This window comes from Ovis aries, chromosome 13 (assembly GCF_016772045.2).
Source record: "Ovis aries strain OAR_USU_Benz2616 breed Rambouillet chromosome 13, ARS-UI_Ramb_v3.0, whole genome shotgun sequence".
Lineage (NCBI taxonomy): Eukaryota > Metazoa > Chordata > Mammalia > Artiodactyla > Bovidae > Ovis > Ovis aries.
In genome coordinates, this window is record NC_056066.1 from 35,904,447 (window position 1) to 35,920,614 (window position 16,168).

Consider the following 16,168-nt stretch of genomic DNA (forward strand, 5'->3'; position numbering starts at 1 on the left):
TCCTTTGGTTGCATTTTACCTTATTTTTTTTTAATGTCAAGTTTAACATCATATAGACATTTTAATTTTCACACAGTCAAATCTATGAATTCTTTCCTCTGTTTTCAGAGTTTTGTATTCCCCACACCAAAATTTTTAATTTATATCTTTTGCAAAGTAATATGTACATTAGGTCGAAGCATGTGAAATTGCTGTGTTTATTTATTTATTTTTTTTGTAGGAAAAAAGTCATCAGAATGTTGGCAGTTTCATACAGCTCTATTTAGTAAATTGTTTGAAAAGTGAAATGGCATTGTAAGTTCTTGCAGGCAAAAGCAGGATCCTTTTCCCCTCTTCCTCCTTGGTGTCCTGTCTTCCTTTAAAAGATCGCACTTTAGCTCTGGTTAGCAGATTCTTATGGTATTTGCAGAATATAACTTTCTTGTAATGGTATTTCTGGATTGGTTTCCTGATGTTTATTGAGCACCTATTATGTTCCGGACCCTCAGGGTTTCAGCAGAGATCAAAAGCAGACCTCTCCCTTTCACAGAGTAGGGAAATGGGGTGAAGACATAACTAAATAAATTGCACTAAATAAATTACCTAATACATTCAGTGGTGAGACATGCCATGAAGAAAAGTGAAGCTGGAATGGCCACTGGGAGAGGTAAGGACACATAGCTTCAGTTTAGGCATGGTGGAGAAAACCCCTGAGGGGGCCTTGTGGAAAAGCAGTAGTGGGGCAGTCATGTGCAAAGGCCCTGAGATAGGCCCTGGGGAATCTGTGGAGCAGGGAGACCAGTGTGACCCGAGCAGAGTGCACAAAGGAAAGAGTGACAGGCTTTGAGGCTGGTGAAGTAACGGGATGCTGGTGTGAGGGGTACTGAGCTGACCCCTTTGGCTCTTACTTGTGTGGGATGGGAAGTCGGACAGGGGTTTGGAGCAGAGTGACGTGCCTGGCTGTGAGCTTCAGGGTCACTCCAGCTGATTTGCTGAGAATGTGCTGTAAGAGAGCCAGGGCAGAGGAGGACAGCTATGTGTCATCTAGACAAGAAGTGACTGTGCTACTACTGCTAAGTTGCTTCAGTCGTGTCCGACTCTGTTCGACCCCATAGACAGCAGCCCACCAGGCTCTGCCGTCCCTGGGATTCTCCAGGCAAGAATGCTGGAGTGGGTTGCCATTTCCTTCTCCAATGCATGGAAATGAAAAGTGAAAGTGAAGTCGCTCAGTCGTGTCCGACTCTTCGTGACCGCATGGACTGCAGCCTCCCAGGCTCCTCCATCCATGGGATTTTCCAGGCAAGAGTACTGGAGTGGGTTGCCATTACCTTCTCCAAGAAGTGACTGTCATGTCAGTTCAGTTCAGTTGCTCAGTCATGTCTGACTCTTTGTGACCCCATGAATCGCAGCACACCAGGCCTCCCTGTCCATCACCAACTCCCGGAGTTCACTCAGACTCACGTCCATCGAGTCAGTGATGCCATCCAGCCATCTCATTCTCTGTCATCCCTTCTCCTCCTGCGCCCAATCCCTCCCAGCATCAGAGTCTTTTCCAATGAGTCAACTCTTTGCATGAGGTGGCCAAAGTACTGGAGTTTCAGCTTTAGCATCATTCCTTCCAAAGAAATCCCAGGGCTGATCTCCTTCAGGATGGACTGGTTGGATCTCCTTTAGCTGGAACCAAAATGTCATCAGTAGAGGTGGCCCTGGTGGCTCAGTCAGTAAAGAATCTGCCTGCAGCAGACCCAGGTTTGATCCCAGGGATTGGGAAGATCCCCTGGAGAAGGGAATGGCAACCCACTCCAGTATTCTTGCCTGGAGAGAATCCCATGGACACAGGACAAGTGGGCTACAGTCCATGACGTTGCAAAGAGTAGGACACAACTGAGTGACTGTCACTCACTCATACATATACATACACACAGAGATTTTAAGGAACTGGATCATGTGACTGTGGAGGCTTAGTAAGTCAACATCTATAGGCTAGGTAGCAGACTGGAGACCAGGGAAGAGCTGCAGTTCGAGCCAAAGGCTTGTCTGCTGCTGGAAATCCTTCTTGCTCAGGGAGAGGTTAGTCTCATTTCCATTAAGATCTTCAACTGACTGTATAAGGCCCACCCACATTATAGAAAGTCATCTGCTTTGAGAGGGTGAGATGAATTGAGAGAATAGCGTTGACGTGTATATATTACCACGTGTGAAGTAGATAGCTAGTGGGAAGCTGCTGTATATGGTACAGGGAGCTCAGCTTGGTGCTCTGTGAAGACCTAGATGAGGAATGGTGGGAGGGGATATATATGTAAATTTATAGCTGATTTACATTGTTATATAGCAGAAACTAACAACATTGTAAAGCAATTATACTCCAATAAAAAAATAGAAGAAAAAGAAAAAGTAACCTGCTTTATTCCAAGTCTACTGATCTAAATGTTAGCCTTTATCCAAGAAACACCTTTACCAGAGGCATCCAGAATAATGTTTGATCATCTGGGCACCGTGACCCAGCCAAGTTGACACATAAGATTAAGTGTCACAGTCTCCATTCTCTTACTCTACGTTAAATATATCTATGGTAATTACTGTGGTGAGGGAAAATTTACCCTTTGGAGATTTGATATGTCTTGAACATTAAATGTTTCTCTCACTAAAAGAAGTAATTTAAACCATACAAGTCAACAACATGGAATGGATCTGTGACATTTCAGGCGATTACTACAAGCCATACAGTACTCTGGTGACTCCAGAGCTCAGCCACTACCACTGCTTTCTCAGACATGCCTGGTTCTAAAGAACAGCTTCTGCACAGGACGTGTCTGTATCCATCCTCAGCACAGGACACCTTCTCCAGCTCTAGGACCCCTCTGGAATATGGCCAATGGAGTTCCTGGGAAGTCTGCCTTCTCATGAGGTCATTTCCAAGGACTTCTTGCATAGAAGAATTTCTTCCCCTCACTCCTTATCTGCCTCCACACTGTTATTTCCTGAGTCCACAGATGCAGGATAGCGGGAGTGATTACCCTGTGGATAGAATATTCTTGGACCCCAAGTGGAAATGCCCAGGGTCACTATTGATCTAAGTGAGGCTGATAATCATTTAGTGAATACATTTGACTATTTTCACTTACTCTGATGTGCATGAAGTCAAGCACAAAACAGTATAAGTAGCCATTTCCCTGATGACTGATTACATTTTTGAAAAATACATTCCATGTCAAATTGATCTAAGGTGACTCTTGAAAGCAGTAGCACTGTAATACTCCAAGCATTGAATGTCTTTTTGTATAAGAATTATATCTTGAAATCGCATTTAGTGAGCCATCACTGATACGAATGTACACTGGGTCGTAGGATTCTTATTGATGTGTAACGCTGGATTTTTTAAAGGTCACTGTATTTATCGGTAAAAGATGTTCGGTTATTAGTGGAGGGAAGGAAAAAAGCTTACTGACTAGGCAGTGTAAGTTGTGCATTGTTTGCATAAAATTAATAAACTGAGGTTAAATTGATAGTGTGCTATAAACATGAACCGTAGAAAATTGCACCTTTGAAAGTGTGTGTGTGTTCAGTTCAGTTCAGTCGCTCAGTAGTGTCCGACTCTTTGTGACCACGTGAATTGCAGCACGCCAGGCCTCCCTGTCCGTCACCATCTGCCGGAGTTCACTCAGACTCACGTCCATCGAGTCCGTGATGCCATCCAGCCATCTCATCCTCAGTCGTCCCCTTCTCCTCCTGCCCTCAATCCGTCCCAGCATCAGAGTCTTTTCCAATGAGTCAACTCTTCTCATGAGGTGGCCAAAGTACTGGAGTTTCAGCTTTAGCATCATTCCTTCCAAAGAAATCCCAGGGCTGATCTCCTTCAGAATGGCCTGGTTGGATCTCCTTGCAGTGTGTGTGTATATATATATAAATACTTAAAGTATACACACATATACACACACGTGAATTATTAATAACTCACTTCCTCCTATAAATTCTAAACAACTTCCTTTAGTCTTGATGGGTGGTGTGAGGGTTAGTGTGTCTTTGGTGTGTGTGTGTACACGTGCATATGCTGACTTCCGAAGGGTGATTGCTTCTCAGTGGTAGAAATGCAAGCTTTCAAGATTCTGTCTCCCTTTTCCTACTACAATACAAAATAGTTCTTATGAAGAATAACTGGCCTTTTCTTTAACTGGTAAGAATTACAGAATGTTTTCGCTCTGTTTAATTCATTATAGAAATTGTGTTATAAACAATTCACAAAGCACTGCTTATCACGCATCTGTCTTCCAACCCAATTTCTTGCAAATGATCTCCTGAAAAATCATCAGTTTTTCTCCACTTCTGCTCCTGCTGGAGCACTTCATGCATTCTTTTAAAACAAGATCAGTTTTGGGACTTCTGTAAGTTAAGACTGTTCTTTCTATTTAACGAAAGTGTTTACCATAAAATTCAGTGAAAACAAATCGATTCGTTTGCTGTTGTTTCTTTTAAAACTATTTACCCATCTCTAATTCTGTATTTCTTCCTAATCCTGTTTCTTATTTGTCCCATGTTTAAGCACCAGTGAGTCTCTAGTTACATTGCCTATTGTATAAATCTAGTATAAGATTCCACTTGTTCCAGTATTCACTCATTTTATTAAAGAATGTTATGTAGGTAAGTACAGCTATGTCAAAATATACTGCTTTAATATTTTTCCAAAAAATAAAATTTGTACAAAGAAAACATTTAGAAGTATTCTTTCAAACGTGGTACAGGTTCTTTCTTGAGTAAGAGAGAACTCTGCATAATCTCAACATGTCTGGAATACTACTTGGAAATATTCTCTCTGACAGAAACCATTCCTGCTTGGAGAATTTTAGGTTGCATAGACTCAACTTAAAAAAATAACATTAAAATTTCAAATCCAATTTTCCCCTTTTCAGAATTATATTTTTATATTCATTTTTATGTGTGCATACTGTATTTTCTTATAATTTTGAAAGAGTAAGTAAGACTCATTTCTTTATTAGCTGGCTGGAAGAAGATTAAATTCTCATATGGTTTTTCTTTTTCTTAAATGGTAATGCTGTGCTATACTTAAAAAAAAATTGTCGATGGTATCAGGAAAACTTTTTAAGACCTAGGTGATTTTTTTTTCCTTGGACATTGCAGGTTGATATTTTATATTAGCTTCCATGATTTCATTAGATACTTTGAGTTTCTGTTTTTACTTTTAGCTGGAGATGAGCTGAAAAATTCAAGGGTATTTATGGCATGTGAACATTTCTTTTATACTCAGAGCAACTTTGTACTTGTAACATTCCAGAAGTGAATCTTCCCTGTTCAAAAGCCTTTTCCTCCTTTTTATACAAAATTAGCATTGTATGGCCACTTAATATAATCCATGATGACATTCATGTTTCTCTCTCTCTCTCTTTTTTTTTTTTCCCCTCCCTGATACTGTTTTATAAGGTGGATGTAGAAGGTGACTAATTCAGTCTCTCCATCTCCAGATCTCTGTAACTTTTGCAGTTTTGTGCTGGCATTGCTTTTCAGTCTAAACTTCTTCCCAAGATTTTTACTTGTTTGTTGTTTTAAGATGTTCTTAATTATCTTTCTTTGTCTTCGGGATAATTTTATGGCTGGCGTACTCTGGGAGCATCACTTCAACAATAGCTTTGTCATCGGATCATCTTACTACATAGTTTTTACATGTCTGTTATGATTTCTATCACATAACAAGATTGGCATTATACTCAAAATGTTTATTTTAATAGAAATTTTCAACATTTTGTCAGAAGTCTATCATTATATAATCACTTCCGGCCACTTCGTTTTTATTAATGTGTACATGAGTTTTTTAAAAGTCTTAAAAAGTTCATTCATCGTAATATTTTCTCTTCCTTGTAATTAAGGTACCTGCTGAACTCGTTCAATATTTGCTTGGTCAAATTAATTCATTGTTTTAAGAAAATAACTTTCATACAGTATTTTTGGCAGTTCTCCTGATTTTTAAAAGTAGCATATTTTAGTATATTTAAGGTGAGAAGAAAGAATTAAAATGCTTATTTTTATCTTCTTTTAAGAAACTAAGCCCTTTACTTTACTTGCAAAAACTAAATGTATTTCTTCAAAAAATTAGGAACTTCTATAAATCTCTTAAATTTGAGGTGCTTATGACTGTTACTGCTTTGCTATTAATTCAAGCAGTTTTCACTGAAACTCTTTCTGTAGGCATCTGTAACATTTAACATATTAAAAGCTTGTATTCTTAGAAACATTGAGGATGCATAGTTTCTAATGTTACTACCAGACTGGTTACAGAACTATCACCAAAGATGGAACCTGTACCATTTGAAAAGTCCAAATGGTCACATACTAGTATGTATTTTCTTATGGTTAACAGAGAGGCAGGTCACACTCTCATTCACACATGTGATTTCTGAGGCTGTTAGTGTTGGTGGTGAGTTACCATGACTCTGTTGGAGGGGAAGGCCTTTTTTGTTAATGCAGATCCTGCCCATAAAATGATCATGTATTTTTTAAAATAAAATATCATCATAAATGTCAAAATTTTATGAAAATAAGATCATTAAAATGATAAATATTTACATTGTAAAAATCTTCACTGAAACTATTTATAGGAGCCAAAGAAACTGATAACAATTTGTGATTTTAAAAAATCACATTCAGTTTTTTATTAGTTTAGTTCTAAGTTTCCAGCACCCAGGCTGCTTTTCTTTTACCCTCTTCACTTAGGTGAGTCCACTGGTTCTCTCTTTATCTTCCTTGATCTTTGATCTTTAGTTTTTATACTATATTCTCACTAAAATTTTTTTGCCATTGTTTTTGCTTTCATTGCTTTTTAAGTATTTAAGTGTTTTAATCTATTGGCTATTCCTAACCTTTAAGAATATAAAAATTTGATCTATTTTCATAATCATTTCAAAGTACAGGAAAGTAGAACCTGCCTCTGAGACACAGGCAAAATGTATTTTCTGTTATATATTGATGTAACCTTGCAGATACGTCTACCAATCCTGGATTTCATTTGTTTGGTGTTTTTGTGTATTTTTTTAAATTGTAAAATTATGTAACATTATGGAAAGTCTTTTAAAAATAGGACAAAATAGTTGCCCCCTAGTATATTGTCTGCTTTTATACTTTTTTATGTGTGTTCATACAAGTTTTTATACTAGTAAAACTCAGTATAATTATGTATATGTCCAGTTGTATATGTCCATATTGTATATGTCCAGTTTTTTCCATTTATTGCTGTAGCAAATACATTTCTTAATGGTGTTGTATAGTTCTTTTTAAATTTTTATTTTACATTGAAGTATAGTTGATTAACAGTGTTGTATTAGTTTCAGGTGTATAGGAAAGTGATCCAGTTATATATATACATGTATCTATTCCTTTTCTTTTCCCACTTAGGTTATTGTAGCATATTGAGCAGCATTTCCCTTGCTATACGATAGGTCCTTGTTGGTTATATATTTTAAATATAGCAGTGTCTTAAGCCCCCTTTCTTTGAAAAGGTGTTTCATAGTTAATCATTCCCATACTTCTATATATTTTGAACGCTTCAAGGTGTTTTTTACTATTAAAAATATCACTAACATTTGAAATTATAGGATGTGAAAATCGCTCAGTCGTGTCCAGCTCTTTGTGACCCCATGGACTATACAGTCCATGGAATTTTCCAGGCCAGAATACTGGAGTGAGTATCCTTTCTCTTCTCCAGGGGATCTTCCCAACCCAAGAATCGAACCCAGGTCTCCTGCATTGTGGGTGGATTCTTTACCAGCTGAGCCAGAGGGAAGCCCGAAATTATAGGATGGATATATATAATACTTATCTATAATTATTTGAAGTTAATACCAAATGATTCTTAATTTACATGTGTATGCATTAAATTTAATACCGTTTTTGATGAATAGTGTTAATTCATGGTGTTATATCAATACTATTATATCAGATATAGTGAAGTAGTTTCGAAGATAACCAAATAACAACTGCCTGAGTTTAATTTTTTTTTTTCTTCTTAGGAGAAATGTCAAGTCAAATCAGATTAGAAGTACTTGCTAAAAAATTTTTGTTTCTGTCCTGAGCCTATGTTGTGAAAACACTTAAATTACAAGTATTTGGAATAATCTCTGTTCCCCTAGTAGATCAGGAATACTTTGAGGGCAATGACACTGTTGTATGTATTTTTCTATTTTACACATCATCTTAAATACAGAGGAATATCAAATATTTATTTTTAATTATATTTGAAAAATATCTAACAGAAAAAGAGCTTATGATTTTTACTCCATAAATTAAACTGCTGCTTCTCTTTGATACACTTTTCCTAGTAAGTTATTTCATAAAACCACTGACAGTCCTACTGTATAGCACAGGGAACTCTGCTCAATGTTATGTGGCAGTCTGGATGGAGGGGAGTTTGGGGGAGAATGGATACAAGTATATGTATGGTTGAGTCCTTCTGCTGTCCACCTGAAACTCTCACAACATTATTAATAGGCATACTCATGTACAAAATTAAAAGTATAGTAAAAAAACAAAAGTCATTGAAAGCTTACCAGTTTTTCTCTTAAACATCTGTGTGTGTAGAATAACATTTCAAGCTTTCTTCTGGACTTTCAAGATTTAACATTTGAACCAAGGATTGTTTTCTTAAGACACTAAAAGAAGAGTTACTTAAACCTGTTAGATTGTTATGCCTGCCCCATTTGTTGTTGTGAGAATTAAATGAACCGATCCATATAAGTGCTTCAGACGGTGTCTATAATCTGTAAGTTCTCAACAAATGCCCACTACCACCACCACCACTGCTTCTGTTGTTTTGATATTGAAATTAATAATAAGGGAATGATCTAAACTCAAACCAAGAATCACCTTTTTTTTTTTTTTTTTTTTTTTTTGGTCAAAACATCATAACTCCCTATCTGGTGTTTCAGTACAAAGTGTGTATTAACATAAAGTGGGTAAAGGGTTGTTCAGTAAGGATTTCTGGGGCCATTGGCTAATTATTTAGAAAACTATAAAGTTACAGCCTCATCTCACAAACTTGATCTCATAATCATACCTGAGTAATTCCAGATGAATTTAAAAAATTAACTGTAAAGCTATGTAACCTATTTTTTTTTTAATTTAAGAAAATTTGGGTGTTTATCAGATTAAGGGTAGGAAAGTCATAAAAATAGTGGAAGAAATTACAAAGGAAAGAAATTCACCGATTCAAATAAATAAACCTTTAAAATTTCTTTGAAAAGGAAAACTGAAAATCTTAACGTCTTTGCAATAAATAAGGCCAAGTGTTATGACCTTAAAAGATACATGAATGTGTATGCTATTTATGTAGACCCCCCCCAAAAAAATGATCAACAAGTATTAACTAACAATTCACAGAAGAAATAAATGCAAATGAGTTACAAATATGAAAAACAGGTTCAACTTAACAGTTAAAATGAAACGGTATACAATTTTCACTTGTAAGATCACTAAAGATTTTTAAATGATAGAAGTCCTTTGATGAGAGAATGGTAAAACATGCAGTGGGGCTTGCTGCCAGTGGAGATGTATGTTCTTATTAACCCATCTGAGAAGCATTTGGACAAGATCCATCAAGCTTCTTGCAATTTGCCCTAATGAAGTCATCAGTGACACAGAGTAAGAGGAATGTACAGGAATGTTTATTGCAACTTGTGTCATCTTTTATAATAAAAAAATAAAGTTTACTTTAAGCAGAACCACGCAACTAAGTAAGTTAGTGAGTTATCGTAAATTATTCCTGCTGGAAAATATTAGATAAGAAGTGTCTCTGAGTGATGAAGGGCTGACCCGCACCTGCGGTTTCTCTGTGAAGCCACTTTCCTATTGTAATAAAGCTGACGTGCTGTTCTCTTAAAAAAACACAAATCTCTAGCAGCTGTGGGTAAGAGCCATGGAAAAAGCTTGTCCATAAAAATGTTGAGCCAATTATAAATTACAAAAATGTGAAATATAAGGAAAAATATATTTTGCATGAAACCGTTCCTTTACTCCAAATTCCTTGTTAGTGCTGCTTTGCCACTCCTGGTGTCTAAAAGCCAGCTCTTGCTAAGACTTGTGCACTGAAAACGAACTAGAATGAAATACGCTCTAGGTGATTTATTCCCATTTACTGGAAAGAACCTTCTGCTTGCTTTCAATTTAAGTACACATTCTTGAGCTTCCTTTTAATAAGAGAACCACCTAAGACCCGAAGGCCAGAAATGATTAACCCCTTTTCCTGATGTAGAGCTCAGTCTCCTTTAAGATTAGACTTAACCAAGCTGTGCTGACATGCCCGCACTGTGTCACTGAAATTTGAAAATGATAGTCTCTATGCTGCCTTGAGTGGCAGGCTTCTGTGCTACCTGGTTTGGCTTTGTTTTTATCTGAGAAACAAGTAACAACTCTGGATTTCATACCTTTTGTTATATCCTCTATTCTGGCTGTTTTATTAATTGTTCTGAGTTGGGGATTTTTCTCGTTTTCTGACTCTATTTTTGTGTATGCATAGATGTGTGTGTGTGTGGAGGGGGGGGAGCTTTCCTGATGGCTCAGTGGGGAAAGAATCTGCCTACAATGTGGGAGACACAGGAGATGTGGGTTTGATCTCTGGATTGGAAAGGTCCCCTGGAGGAGGAAATGGCAGCTCACTCCGGTATTCTTGTCTGGAGAATTTCATGGGCAGGGGAGCCTGGTAGGCTACAGCCCATGGGTGGGAGTCGCAGAGTCAGACACAAATGAGTAACATAAACGGCAAAACAACATATATATGTATGTATGTATGTGTGTGTCTATATGTATGGGTACATGAGTGTATATATTTATTGTGTGGTGTAAATATGTGACATATATACGTGTGTGTGTTGAGGGAGTGAGGGACCATAAGTAAGGACACAAAAGAGAGATGCTCTCTAAATTTAACTGTAATAACAGAGATAGCACATCCCTAGAAAGAATATCTAAAAAGAAATAAAAGGATAGGTAACATATACTGAATCTTTATCTCTTTAAAAATGCCTTACTGCTTTAATCAGCTACTTTTAATAGTTAACATATTTAAATCTGGATTTAATATTTTGTGTCTTTTATGACATTACTCAAACATGAAGCCCCTTCATTTGCTTTTCCCGTTCCTGCTAGACGTGTGCTATGGGAACAACAGGGAACATAGTGTGTTCCTGCCTTGGAGACACTTTGAGGTTAGGTGGGACCCAGTCAGGTGCTAATCTGTCTACTGTGTAACGCGTTTACCATACACCAGGTCCTGGGCAAATGCTTCACATAAATTGTTTAATCCTTAATATCCTGTGAGAGGTCGATAGTATTATCCTCATTTTAAAGCTGAGAAATGAGGCTTCAGAAAGGTTTTAAAACATTGGCGAGTCACCCCAGTTGGTAAGGAAGCCAGAGACCCAGGTCTGAGCCTTTAACACTCAGCAAGGAGCCCTGTACCCTTGGGATCCCAGCAGACCTGGCTGACTTTTCCCCTTTTGTTTTCTAAACGAGGCGCTGGGCCAAGACACTCAGGCCTCAGAACCTGTGGGAATTCTGCGTGCGTGGTCGTGGCCACCTGGAAAACACGTGAATGAGGTCAGGGCCGTGTCGTGCGCGGGCCAGCGCAGGGGTGTCCCTGAGGCGCTGGCCGGGCGGGGTCCCAGCAACCTGACGCTCTCCTCTCCGGGGCCACTCCAGCCCTGAACCTTCATGGACGCGGTGCTGTGTCCTTTTTGTCGGCTTCATGCAGTTACCTTTGTGAAAATCCCAAATGTGTCCGGCTTTCTTTGTCGAAATTTACATTAAAGAAATGAAACAGGACCGATAGTAGAATTTTAGGGGATGCCTTTTTAAAATCCTGTTTAGAACATCTGTTGTCATGGTTTCAGTTGTTAGGTCATGTCTGAATCTTTGGCGACCCCATGGACTACATATATAGCCTACCAGGCTCCTCTGTCCATGGGATTTCCAAGGCAAGAATACTGGAGTGGGTTGCCATTTCTTTCTCCAAGGGATCTTCCTGATCCGGGGAATAAACCCGTGTCTCCTGCATCGGCAGGCAGATTCTCTACCACTGAGCCACCAGAGATTTTAATTAAGTACCTTTTCTGTACCAAGTGCTGTACAGCTCACACCCCCCAGTGACCCCCAGCTCCTCACCCTGCATGTCCATGGAGATCTCACATTAGAAATCTGGTTCCCTTTTCTCTTCCCCCACTATATCATTACTGTTTACAACAAAGGTGAAAACTTCAGTTAATCATAAAGACTCCAAGCATTTTCACTGAAATTCAGGATTTAGCTGGCATTCATCGATCAGGAATTTTTCTGGGTTTTGCTTTTGGATTCATTGTGGATGAGGCATGTATGTCTTTGATCCATTTCTGTGCCAGATGTTTGCAGTGACTTGAGGAAATCCCTCCCTCCATATGAGGAATAATTGTGAAGGGATTTTTAGTTCTACCTGCTAATCCTACAGGATGTCTCATGAGTCTTTCCCCCAAAAAATACAAAACATAGTTACAGTTTGTCCTCTGACCGTCACCATAGAAGTTTGACTTCTCTGTGCAGTTAAGATTCTTAGAATTCACCTATCTTTTCTTCATCCTAGGACCAGGTTGGTACATTTCCTCTTTGTCCCTGAAATCTCATCTTTCTTTGTAAGATGTTTCATCATTTATTCTATTTGCTTTTTCCTTTTGTCTTTAATAGATTATTACAGCAGCTGTCTTCCTTGTTTCAAATTCTTTGTAAATCTTCTCCCTCAAATAATTCGAGTATCTCAAGATCAGACCGATTCTTAGTGGGTTCCAGGAACATATTTATCATTCCATTCTTAGTATTTTGATTTTTATTAAACTGTGAATCTATAAGGTAAGTGATAGAACTCCATGGACATTCATTCATTGTTTTTTTTAATACTGCCTGTATTTTGAATATTAATTTTTAAATCCAATAGTACTATTTATTTTTCTTTGTGTTCTCTAAAATTCACATTATTGCATTTTATTGTAAAATGCCTTTTTTAAAGTTTTGTTCCTGTTTACCAGATTTGATTAGTATTCTTTTTAAAGAGAATCTGTTTTTATATGTTTAAAAATATGCTTGCATTTTTTTTATGTTATGAAACTGCTATAGAATATTTATCATATTGTAATAAACAGGCTGTTGCCTCCCTTTAAAGTCTGGATTTTGAGAGTGTTGGTTAGGCCAAGAATCCTTGAACGATGTGTATGGTAAATACCACTCTTCAAGAAAAGACATTAAACCAGAATGTTATAACTATGTGAAGTAGAGTGAAATAGGGTTTGCCTGAGACGAGGAACTTTTGCCTTCGCTTTTCTAAGCCAACATTTCAAATGACAGCAGTGTGCTGGAGGGAGCTGTTTAAGCAGACAGGAAACTTACTTAAATACTTGAAAAGGTGTCTTAGTAAAATATGGTACGGCATTAGTAAGAGTACACAACTGCGGCTCAGAAACTGATTTTCAAATTTCAGTCAGCTTCACATTATAAAGGGCTTCCCTAATGACTCAGATAGTAAGGAATCTGCCTGCAATGCAGGAGGCCCAGGTTCGGTCCCTGAGTTAGGAAGATGCCCCAGAGAAGGGAATGGCTATTCACTTCAGTATTAGCCTAGAATTTCTATAGGAGAAAAGAACCTGAGGCTTGGTCATTTACTCCACCTACTGGGGTCTCAGAGCGGTGAAGTAACTTGCTCTCAGTGATAGTCTGGTTCTGTCTGCCTGATCCAGTCAGAGGTCTTTGGGACACATTAGGCCACTTTTGTGGGCCACTTGTAGGACACATTTTGGACACTTTCGTTTTCTTTCTGTTTAACAATAGATGCTGTCTGTGCCACAGGGATGTTGTTAGGCTGTGCTTAGAACACAGTGTAAAAGATTCTAGTATTTATGAGTGGGAGAATTCATCATTTATATTTAAAAGGTTTCTGCAGTGCTTTTAACTTTTTCTTACAATTGTGTTCATCAGTCTGTGCAAAAATGTTCTTTATGATATCTGACCTTTTTGTTTCCTGATTTTTGAAAAGAACTCTTTATGATTGGGAAGCAAACAAAACTTAAAAGTATTATAACGATATAGTTAAATGTTAGATGATTCTTTTATCAGTGGTTTTAATGAAATCGTGGAGGATCTATTTCCCTTTTATTATTCAGTGCCCTGGTAATGCTATTATGGTAAATAAAATCCAGCCCAACTTTGAGGGGTTTAAAAAAATTTTTTTAGAGGGGGTGTCTTTTTTTAGTTTTAACTGCTAAAAAGGTGGTTTTTTTGTTTTTGTTTTTTTTTGTATTTGCAGCTGGTTTTAGAAGAAGCTTCCGTCTTAGTAGAAAAGATAAGAAAACAAATAAATCCATGTACGAGTGCAAGAGGAGTGACCAGTACGACACAGCCGATGTGCCCACGTATGAGGAAGTAACACCCTATCGACGGCAGACGAATGAGAAGTACAGACTCGTTGTCTTGGTTGGTAAGTGATGGCTTGTGTGATGCTGAGGAAGTGAGACAGTGAGAATTTAACTTCAGAGGGCACAATGCTGGAAGTGTTCAAGTGAAAAAAAAACTCATCTTGAACACCTTTTGACCTCTAAAATGAAATCTTTGTAGTCTTTTTGTACTTATGACATTGAGACTTTACAAGATATGTGTCATGGGATTGGCGTTTTACTGGACCTTCTCTCTGTGCGTACTAAGTATCCATGAACTGTAGCCCACCAGGCTCCTCTGTCCATGGGATTCTCCAAGCAAGAATACTGGAGTGGGTTGCCATGCCTTCCTCTAGGGAATCTTTCTGACCCAGGATTCGAACCTGTGTCTTGTGTCTCCTGCATTGGCAAGTGGGTTCTTTACCACTAGCGCCACCTGGGAAGCCCCTTTCTCTGCCTTCTTTGGATTTCTTTTTCTTTTTCTAGTTTTATCAAGTTGAATTTTTGATCACTGAGTAAAAACCCCTTTACAAATGTTTAAGTATTAACTGGGCATAAATTTAAATTTGCCTCTAAGCACTGCATCCTACAACTTTTGATTGTGTTTTTATAACATATCATTAAGATCAGAATATTTTCTAATTTCTGTTGTGACTTCTTTGATCAGTGAGTTGTTCACATATGTGTTGTTTAATTTTCAGATACTTAGGGATTATCCAGGTATCTTTTGGCTATTGATTTCTTATTTAATTCCATTATAGTCAGAGTATATGCTTTGTATGATTTCAATTATTTTTTTAAGTTTGTCAGAATTTCTTTTTCTTTTTTTTAGCCCAGAATACAAAGAATGTGTTCTTCGTATTTGTAAAAAGAATGTGTTCCGTTGTTGTTGAATAGAGTGTTTTATACATATTATATAAGTCAAGTAGGTTGATATTATTATTCAGGTCTTCTGTATTTTTATTATTTGTCCACTTGCTCTGTTAATTGTTGGGAGAAGACTGTTAAATTCTCTAACTGTAGATGTGTCTATTTCTCTTTTCACATTAATCCACTTTTACTTAATAGATTTAGAAGCTCTGTTGCTGGGTGGATACACATTTAGGAGTATTATGTTTTCTTAGTGAAGTCACTTTTATTGTGTAATGTTCTTTTTTTACCCCTGGTAATATTCATTATCCTGAAGTCACTTTATGTGATATATAACATAGCCACTCAAGCTTTCTTTTGCTTATTGTTTGCCTGGTACATCACTTTCTTTTACTTTAATCCATCTGTGTCTTTCAGACAAGATAGTATTGGGTCTTGTTTTAGATATCCAATTTAATAATCAGTGTCTTTTATTGATATGTTTAAAGTTTAATATAGGGCTTCTGTGGTGGCTCAGACAGTAAAGACTCCACCTGCAATGCGGGAGACCTGGGTTTGATCCCTGGGTTAGGAAGATCCCCTGGAGGGCATGGCAACCCACTCTATAATTCTTGTCTAGAGAATCCCCATGGACAGAGGAGCCTGGCGGGCTACATTCCATGGGATCACAGAGAGTCTGACACAACTGAGAACTAAGCACACACATATATGTTCATATTAAATTTACATTTAACTATTGATATGGTTGGATTTAAGCCTACTATTGATATTTTATGATTTGTTTTCTCTTTGGCCCCTTGTACTTTTCAAAATTTTTCTTTGTTCCTCTTTCCTGCCTTCTTTTGGGTAACGTGATTATTTTTTTTCTTATT

The 16,168-nt window shown here is 37.6% G+C and overlaps 1 protein-coding gene across 5 annotated transcripts in view; it reads left to right on the plus strand.

Moving 5' to 3' along the window:
- Window positions 1-16,168, plus strand: part of MPP7 (MAGUK p55 scaffold protein 7) — a 238,470-nt gene that overhangs the window by 193,472 nt on the left and 28,830 nt on the right. For all 5 annotated transcript variants that reach the window (XM_015099631.4, XM_060397456.1, XM_060397457.1 and 2 more), the window contains exon 12: window positions 14,300-14,470. In XM_015099631.4, coding sequence (XP_014955117.2) covers window positions 14,300-14,470 — 171 coding nt within the window. The remainder of the gene's footprint in view (window positions 1-14,299; window positions 14,471-16,168) is intronic.